The sequence below is a fragment of the Heterocephalus glaber genome, unplaced genomic scaffold (assembly GCF_053883595.1).
Source record: "Heterocephalus glaber isolate CG9 unplaced genomic scaffold, H.glaber_assembly_v1.0 deba00001865, whole genome shotgun sequence".
NCBI classification, from domain to species: Eukaryota; Metazoa; Chordata; class Mammalia; order Rodentia; family Bathyergidae; genus Heterocephalus; species Heterocephalus glaber.
This window is the reverse complement of record NW_028258505.1, coordinates 29513-38857: the sequence shown is the minus strand read 5'-3', so window position 1 is coordinate 38857 and position 9345 is coordinate 29513. Positions and strand designations below refer to the sequence as shown.

Genomic DNA, 9345 nt, shown 5'->3' with positions numbered 1-9345 from the left:
TCTGTACCTTTCAGCCTGGCTAGGAGCCCTTAACTTAAACACCTCTCCCTGTCTAGCAGGACACTGAGGATGTTCATGTCTTTGTTTAAAAAAATCTCTGTATGCACACGACTTATAGAAACTGCAACAAAAAATTGACCAAGTTTGGCCTCAGATTCCAGTAGGACTGTCTGGCTGTGCCCTGGTTGGGGGGGGCGTTGCTGCTTGTTCTCCCAGCTGCTCTGGGTCTGAGTTTCCCAAGGGGCTCAGGCTGGACCACCAAGTCCATCCCTGGATCGTAGCTCCCTTCTCCATTGCCTGGATGGTGACTCTGTTTCCCTGGAAGCCTCTCATAACCAGCTGCAGATGGAAGAGAGGCTGAGAAGGGTGGGCACCACCCAGGTCCCATCCTGGCAGCAGGTGAGACCAAGGTGTGGAGCCCAGGCTGTGGCAGCTCAGGATAATGCGGGACAGAGAAGTGGAGGAAGGGACAAGGAACAACAGTTCCTGGAATGAATGAAAGGTCAAAGTTATGGGACCTAGAGAAAGCCTGTGAATGGCCCCTACATGTGAGACACAGCCACTCCAGCGATCCCTGTCACTTTGAAAAGGTGGGGGCAGCATGGTCATCACTGGCCATCCTGTTAAATCCATGCTGAGTCAAGTCCAAAGTCTGGCCTTTTTCTACTTGTGCGAACTTTACAGAAATTCACCTGCAAAGCTGAAGGCAGCCTGCAGGGAGAAGGGGGCAGATGGGAGCTGCCATTTAATTAATTCTCAGGATGGATTAGGGACAACTGGGCAGCCTGGACCCGGCCCCTGGGAACCCTCCGGAGGTCCTCAGGGCCCCTTGTTGGGTTCCCATGCCTGTGTGCCCTGGTCCTAGGTGGTTGGTCACAAAAACAGTGGTGCATGTGCTGGGCGGTAGGATGCCATGTGCTACACAGCACTGTGAGGATCACACTTTCTTCTCTGGTGAAATGCAGGGCATCTGCTGGAATCACCTGGGCTTGTGATGGTGTGGGTCCTGGCAGGTGTAGCACAGATATGTTTCAGACCGGAGCATCTCCCAGATGACAGACTCTTATTGATGAGCAACAAAACCCAATACCTTTTGACAATAAACCAAGACAGAATACATTATGTTCAGGTCAGAAACAGAGATCTCTTAATCACAGGTTTTTGTGCCATTAGAGATTGGGCAGTGGAAATGGGAGTGACCAGGGGATTCTGCGGATTTCTGGGTGAGGGGTGAGAGCAGCGGCAGGATTCTGGGAGGACACTTGGATCGTCTGGCTGGGAGGTGGTGACACTGTGTGCAGAGACTGAGTGGGACATTCTCCTGGCTGGGAGATAGGTGCATCCGTGGGCTGCAAGGTATCTGTGGCATGGAGACACACTTCCTGCTCTGTGGAAGGCAGATGCTTGGCATACATGGTGGCTGTGTAAGGTGGTTGGACTTCCTGCTGGGTTGGCGGCAGATCTTCTGGTCACGGGAGGCCTGCTCACAGTGGGGACTGATCAGGGTGCTGTTGGTGTACCTCCCCTGAAAGGAAGAGGAGAGGGAGATCACCAAGATGCCAGTGGGAGTTAGGCCAGAGGCTGCAGGTGCCAGCTGAAGGGGATGAAGTCTGGGCCCATCGGGATGGGCAGTGTGGGCCTTCCTTGTCGATGCTGTGAATCAAATCCAACCACAATCAAGATGGAGTCACTTGGGTCAAGTACTAATAAAAATGAAAATTAAAGTAGATAAAGCTGAGAGTTTATGAAGAAGGGCAACTCATGGATGGTTGTTGGAGAAGCACAATTGCAAAAGTCTCTGCCAGGACCACAACTTTGAACCAAGGCCACCACAAAGCTTTCAAATCAGTGGGTTTACAAATACACAGATTCACAGCAACCAGTAGGCCCAGATGCTGAAGGCTCTTCCCTTTTTAAATCCCTTATGCTGAAAAATACTGCTACAAAGACATCTATACATTAACTGTACAGCCAAGGCCACCTTTGTTATTGATCCTGTAATACCCTTTTATGAATCCTTGCAGCCAGGGAGTCTTGGTTCAAAATAACTACATAGTTGTTGTTTTGCCTTTCAAGTTCCCCTCTGCTTAGCCCTTTTAATAAGCCCATGGTTTCTCCTGCTGTGCATGTTCCCACTGCCATGCTCTGCATCACCCCAATAAACTCATCATCACTGGAGAGTCTCTCATGGTTATTTAGTGTGGTATGTTTGGTGTCAGAAGTGGGATGTGAGAAGAGATCACCTGCAGAAGACATCAGTGACTCTGGGGACCAGGTGCAGTGCCCACCTTGACCCCTGTGTTTCCCCCTCTCTATGCTTACCTTTCTGCCCCAGTGCATCTTCTCTTAGGTGGGGCCCCTTTCATTTTGCCTGGGAGTTCCCATTGAATTTATTTGGGACCTATTTTGCATAAGGGTACCTTAATTAAAGAACCTTACCATTAGTCTTGGGACTATAACTTTTCTGTGAGCCTTTTCTGGTATAAGGATAGGTGTCTTTCTGGTTTCTAAGAACTCACATTCTGTCTGTAAGGACCGCAGGTCTTTTCTGGTGAATTCACTCTTGATTTTCCATGCTTGATTACATATTTCATTTTATCTGTACACTTAGTTTAAAAGTTTTGTTAATTCTCCTATTTTGATTTCATTTTTTATATGTATCTATAAGTAATTTGGCTCCTTTACTCCCTGCTTGTTTCTGAACTTTTTTCAAGAGCAGAAATGAACATCTAAATGCTGAAAATGGTATGGCCGCTTAAAAGCCAACAAGGCACTTGATCTCCAAGGAAACAAGGGACTCTGATTTCTAAAGAAAAAAATCTCCTTTGTAAGGACAAATAGGTCACAGATAGGCAAGAGTACTATTATGACATCTGCCAGTCTCAAAACAATTTCCATGCAACTAGGGAAAATTGGTCACAGGCTAGACAAACTAGGACAAAAGTCATCCAACAAACCACAAATGAATTTGAGTCAGGTGCACTCATCAGAGCAAAACAATGTGCTCAAACCATTAAAATTAATTGATGGGGCTTGAAGGACTTTCCTATGTTCTTGAAAGATTCACAAGAGACAAAATAGGATCCCAGAATTCCAAAGCATGCAAAAAACTTCCTTTTGGGGGACTCTAACTGGCTTTATTATGGTACCTTCCCATGCACACCTTTCCACTGATTGGCAAATTATACCACAGATCTACTCTTCACAAACAACTCTGGGGTTCAAAAATCTGAATAGACACTGGCATTGGCAGGCAATAGCTCCTGGCTGGGCAAGTGCTACAGATGGGGAATCTGTCCTCTGCCCTGTCTCCTCCCCCATCCCAGTTCTGAGTTTGTCTGCTGTGTTCTCACCCTCTCCCACACATGGAAAGAGGACCAGGAAAAGTGCCAGAAGAAATCACATGGAGCACCTTGTGTCTCAGCGCCCCCTACTGTGGGGCTTCACCTTGAAACGTGCAAAAGGGAAACAGTAGCTCAGAAAGAGGAAGAGGAACTCTGGGATTCTCCTGGGGTTCACATTCCCAGGCAGGTGTCTCCATTCCTGATGTCCCCAACAGCCAAGGAGCCCAAGCTGCCTGTCCATCCTGATGCTGAAGAGGGCATCTGCTGCCAGGTGCAGGCGATGACCAGTGGGCCTGGATTGAATCTAGAGACAGGACCTGGAGAACTCCTGGTCATGTGGCTTTACTGGTGCACCTGGCTGTCCCTTCTGTCTGCCATGGTGTGGTCCAGCTTTCTTTATAACTGCAGGAGTTTCTTTTTATCCCCTTTTGTGAGATGGAAAAGGTAGAGCTCAGAGAGGTTAAGCAATCCAATGTGGCTGAGCCAGGTTCTGCTGTGGTCACCCTTGAAACTGCCACAGGGGCTCCTCTTCATTCACTGCAGTTGTTCACAGAATAGATTCCTGTCCCTTCATGTACATCAGATAGGAAAAGCCTCCTTATGTCAGAAAGGACTGTAAGTCTACTTGCAGGAGCATGTCTGACTGGGCATGCTCATCCATCCATTTATTCATTTGCCTATTCATTTGTCAACAGACAGCTTTTATTTATTTATTTATTTTTGGTACTGGGGATCAAACTCAGGACCCTGCACTTACAAGGCAAGTGGGAGAACCACTGAGCCAAACTCCTGGCCCAACAGAGAGCTTTTATCTGTGAGTCCAGACACAAGACCACTGCTTCAGCAAAGCTTGTTCCTGTCAACACTCACACCCACATGGCTGCTGTATGTCTGTCTCCCCCCTCCACATAAGTGTGATGATAACTGTTGTTGAGAACAGCTTGACTTGGATAACAAAGACAGTGTTTGATTCTTGCCTTTCGCTTCATGAAGTCCAACCTGCCCCAGGGCATTTGTACTGGTTGTTTCTTCTGCTTGGAAGGAGTTCCTCTGATTTTCACTTCACTGACTTACTCTTACCAACTCGTTTTCAGTGTAAATGTCAGTGTCTTTTCTGGCCAGCCAGACATTTGCTGGCATATCAGCGACTTCCAATTCTCTGGACCATATGTGTTCTCCCCTGACATTCCCCAAAGAAAATGTAAGCCCATCATGATGGTGGAACTTTCTTCTGCTTCACTGTATGTCCTCAGCACCTGATGTGGAATAATCTTTGCTGAATTAATGGGGACAGTTAACCCCATGACTGTTTTCCTTTGTGAGTTCTTCCCACTGCTTTAATGCTTGCCTAGATCTCTATGCTGACATAATTTACTTGCATTTTATTGTACTTCTTAGCAGTAATACTTTTTACCTATTTAACATTTGAAACCACTTGGGATTTATTCTATTATGTCATGAAATGAAGCTTCAGTTTGTACTTTTTCCCAATAGCTTGTCAAATTTTACAAAATTGGGCCTGAGGATTTAGCTCAGTGGTTCCACAGCCTGCCCCACAAGTGCACGCTCCTGAGTTTGATCCCCGGTACCCAAAAAAGTTTTTACAAAATCATTAAACAAGCAGTAAACATACATAAGTCCATCTGAGTATGCCCGCATTCCCAGTTTGATCGCCTTGGGCAAGTGCTGTAACTGCAAAACATATTTATTCCAGGTGGTGCTTGGTTGATTTGGGGCTATTGTTTGATGGGACCATTATTTTAATTGTTGGAGCTTAAGGTCTTGATGATATAGGATAAGGCAAAGTTTCCTTCACTATTTTTCCCTTTTGAAAATTCCTTAAAGGTTCTAGACTCTTTACTATTTTGAGTGAACTTTAGAATCATTTTGATCAAATTCCTTAAAATATTTCATTACAATTTTCACTAAAGTAGTATGATGCTCATGAATTGCTCTGGGAAAATATGACACTATGGTTCAGGCTTTTATATTTTCAAATCTTCTCTTACAGCAATGAGTAAGGCTTTGTGATGTCTTTTCATCACAAGTGGGTATATTTCTGTTGCATAGGCATTTGGGTTTTTATTGTTTCTAGGAACAGAATGGAATCTGTTTTGCTTATTTCCAGATTTTCTGCTTATTTACTCTCGAACATGTGCAATCATCCCAGGCCTAGCGCTTACCCCTCAAGAGCACGAGTGCAAGGGAGGGGGCTGGAGCTGCAGGAACATGCATGGAGATGGGTCGGGGACACCACACCACGGGGCCTGCCTCCAGTGGGCTGCAGAGGCCCAGAGTCTGTGTAATTGCAAGGGGAGGGGGAGGTTCCCCTTTCCGGTCAGCCTGTCTACCAAATGCAGAGGTCTGAGCCAGCAAACAGTTATTTCTTACATCACTCAACTACTTCACAGTGAAGGGACATTTCCCAAGGTTATCGGCAAGAATTTGACAGATGGCTTTTTCTTCCAGTGCTGGGAGCTCTGTTTCTGTATTTCCTGATTATTTCATAGAGGTGTGTGTGTGTGTGTGTGTGTGTGTGTGTGTGTGTGTGTGTGTGTGTAGGTGGGTGGGGTCAGAGGACTGCCAGCTGCCATGGCAAACCTATACCTGGGACCTGAGACTTTGGCTTGCAGGACAGTTAGGTTAGAATTCCTGGGCAATGGAGCGCCACCACTTGGCTTTATCACAGTGTCCCTTGGCCTAGTTCCTCCCACGTCAAGGTTAGAAGGAGAAGAATGCAGGTGCCCCTTGCTCCTGAATGCATTCTGTGGCCCATCTGTCACTACGCTGTGACTGCTACCCAGAACAACGGTTTCCCAGCAAATAACAGGTATGTTCAAAGTTAGGAAGTCAGCAAGTAGTATGAAAACCAAGATACAAATATTCACAAGTGTTTTGTAGGTAGCCCATTTTGGGCAGAAAGATGTACTTTCTGGATATTTTCATGGATCTCACCCTGACAGTATGATGCTGGGGACATTGCTTCCCCTGGGTCATTTCACGGCACAGTGATAATCCTGCATTCTGAAACCATCACTAAACATCAGAGGCTCAGTTTCCATGGCTGCAATATGCACTGTGGTGACCACCTTGTATAACAGAAGGGGTCCCTGGAGCTGAGCTGCTGGAGGCAGGCCCTGTGGTCTCCTGGCTACGTGGCTATGGGCAACTTACTCCACTTTGCAGACTCTAGCTTCCCTGCAACCATAGTTGTTGGTTTAATTAAAAGCACCCATTTGTGGGAAGCACTCAGAACAGAGTCTATATAAAAGGCAGCTGCAATCCCTCGGGGGCTGCCATGACAATGAATCACCCAAGATGTCCAGATCAGCCTTGTCTTGATTAATTTTAGGCCCCTTTCCTTCCAGACCCACCACACCCAAAATTCCTCAGGAAAACTGCAAGTCCATAAATTGGCTTAACTGAGAAAGTGGAGTAGAAACCTGAACCTAAGATAAAGGAACAGGTTGATAGGAATCAAAGAATGCTTACATTATCCATCCTAAAATTAAAAAAAAAAACCAAAACCAAAACCAAAGCCTGGGCTCATACCTGTAATATGGACCAGCATCCTTCTGGGGTGTGGGCCACCTTTTCCTGACGTCTCCATCTCCCTCCAAGAGAAGCAGTTTCCGGCTTCCAGAAATAATATGCCTCTCTCCCTTGGGCCTGATCTCTATTTCTTTGAGTGTATTCCCTTTAATTTCTATCTAATAAACCTTTCCTGTGTCTCTTACTGATGAGTCTTGAAAATTATTATTTTTGGGGATGGCAGTCAGTGAACCTACAGATCAGGACCGTGTGAGTTAGGTTCCTTATTCAGCTCTGGGGACTGCCTTGGACCCTGTCTGGTGACATGGGGTAGCAGCTCCTATAAATTCTAGGCCAGGTTCATATGAACAGGCTCATTACCTGTGGAGCTTGTTTTCATGCCCAGGTCAGCTACCACCTGACACCAGGAGGAGGAGGAGGAGTTTGGAGAGCCCCCTGCCAGTCCTATGGGCAAGACTCTGAGCACAGCTTCAGGAAGAGGGGTGTGGGGCACACAGGTGACTTGCGGGGAGAGAGGGCCAGCAACACCTGTCCTGGGAAGGACACCTGGTTGATGGTGCTACCCTGTACCTGGGATCAAGTTGCTGGGGTGGTGAAGTTACCTAAGCTGGCCACCAGTGGGTTCCCACGAGATAGGATCCTCTGGTGCTCAGCCAGAGGGGCACCCCCGATGATGTAGCCCCAGGCTCATCCCAGCAAGTGGGAACCTAGCTGAGCTTGCCAAGTAGGCAAGGCTGGTGTCAGGGCCCTGTGTACTCTGCAGAGCTCTCTCAGGGCACAGTGCACAGGAGACACACCTTGGACTTGGGTGCCTGGCCAAAACCTTATCAGACACTCAGGAGGGCCTCTAGGACTACAGTAGGAATGGATGAGGTCAAATTAGATGGTGGCACAGAAGCCAGAAGGAAGGCCAGGTCTAAGTAGTATGAGCTTCCCTGGGTTCCAGAAAGAGCTCCATTGATTGAACATAGCCCTGGATGCTGGCCCTGACTATCTGGGTGCCCTTGGGAAACTTCCTGTCACCCTATGGGCCTCTGCATGGCCACCAGTGACACAGGGCTCCTCGCCATAGGATTGCAGGGTGAACCTGCCGAAACAGTAGTGGAGGGGGCCTGGCACAGCTGGGCAGCTGTTAGAGTTCTCTACAATCACTGGAAGCCTGCCTCCAAGCCTTTGTGACAGGGCTGCCCTCAGGTCCTGAGCCTCACCCTCTGAGCTTCTTTCCAGCATCCACTACCTGGTCTGCTGCTTTCCTCTGCTTGGGGGAAGGCATTTTCACACCTCTGCCCCTTGCTCTGTCCTCCCTCTCCAGTGGACACTGGATGTCACCCCAGTCCAGTGCATAGGACAGGAATGGAATACAAGGGCCACTTGGGCTGTGATAATGGGAGCCCCACAAGAAGTAATGTGGAGAATGGGCATGCAGGCAAGCAGGGCAGGCCTGAGAACCCCATCAGAGAGAGACCAGAGCCCCCTGCTGGAGAAGCCACAGCCTCCACACCAAGCAGCCCTACTGGAGTCCCTGGGCCTGGGTGCCTAGCTGCTTTTCCTGAGCAGCACCAGGGCGTCCAGCCAACACGGACCTTCTAGATATTCCATGTGCCCAGCCACTGAGACGGAGTTGCCTGATTCAGGGAGCAAGGCACCAAACATCCTCCTGTCCCCAGCCCTGTTTGTGCAGAGGGCTGGGCTGTGGCCCAGGAGCATCTAGAGGTTTAGGGACTTGGGCCTGAGCAGGACGGGCCTGAGCAGGACAGTCCTGAGGCTGACCCAGCAGGGATCTGGGCAGTGGGGAAGAGGGAGTCAGGCTCAAATTCAAGTTCTGATTTCTCCCTCCGAGGCTTTGTCATGAAGACTCTCTGGGCTTCTGTCCCCTGGGTAAACTGGGAAAAAATAATTGGCTACTGCACTTTGTGGGAGGATTACAAGGGAACACAGGGACAGTCCTGGGCTGGCCCGAAGGAGGATGTGGTGATTACCAGCCCTCAGGGGCAGGACATTCCAAGGAAACAATCCTAATGATGTGGCTTCTCCCCATGGTTGCCAGGCAATGGCACATCTGGTAAATGGGTCTGTGCTGGATAGCCTGGTCCACCTGTCTTCCTGGCCCAACTCACCAGTCAAGGGTTGGCATGGGTGCCACATCAAGACACCATCTGGGAAGCTATGAGCTCCATGTCCTGTATCCTGGGGGGGCCCCCTCAGCATGTGCCTGGCTCAGCCCTGAGCCACATCCCAGAAACAAAGCAGGGGTCATGCTACCCATAGAGAGCTTTCCAATGTTCCACTCACCGTTCTGGGCTGACACCATGTCCGTGGCATTTGGTGGCAGCTTGGGTAGCCACAGTTGGAGGAGGAACCCAGATTTCCCTGAAACACAAATGTGGCACTCAGGAAGCAGCATAGCATAGACATGGCCAGGTTTCTGGCTGTCCACTGGCACCAAGAA

At 48.6% G+C, this 9345-nt stretch overlaps 1 protein-coding gene across 1 annotated transcript in view; it reads right to left on the bottom strand.

Annotated features, from left to right (window-relative positions):
* Nucleotides 1-791: 791 nt before the first annotated feature.
* LOC147820509 (anthrax toxin receptor-like) overlaps nucleotides 792-9345 on the bottom strand; it is a 28892-nt gene continuing 20338 nt past the window's right edge. The window contains exons 16-17 of the mRNA XM_087204155.1: nucleotides 9189-9266; nucleotides 792-1525 (exon numbers count right to left, since the gene is read on the bottom strand). Coding sequence (XP_087060281.1) covers nucleotides 1148-1525; nucleotides 9189-9266 — 456 coding nt within the window. The 3' untranslated portion in view covers nucleotides 792-1147. The remainder of the gene's footprint in view (nucleotides 1526-9188; nucleotides 9267-9345) is intronic.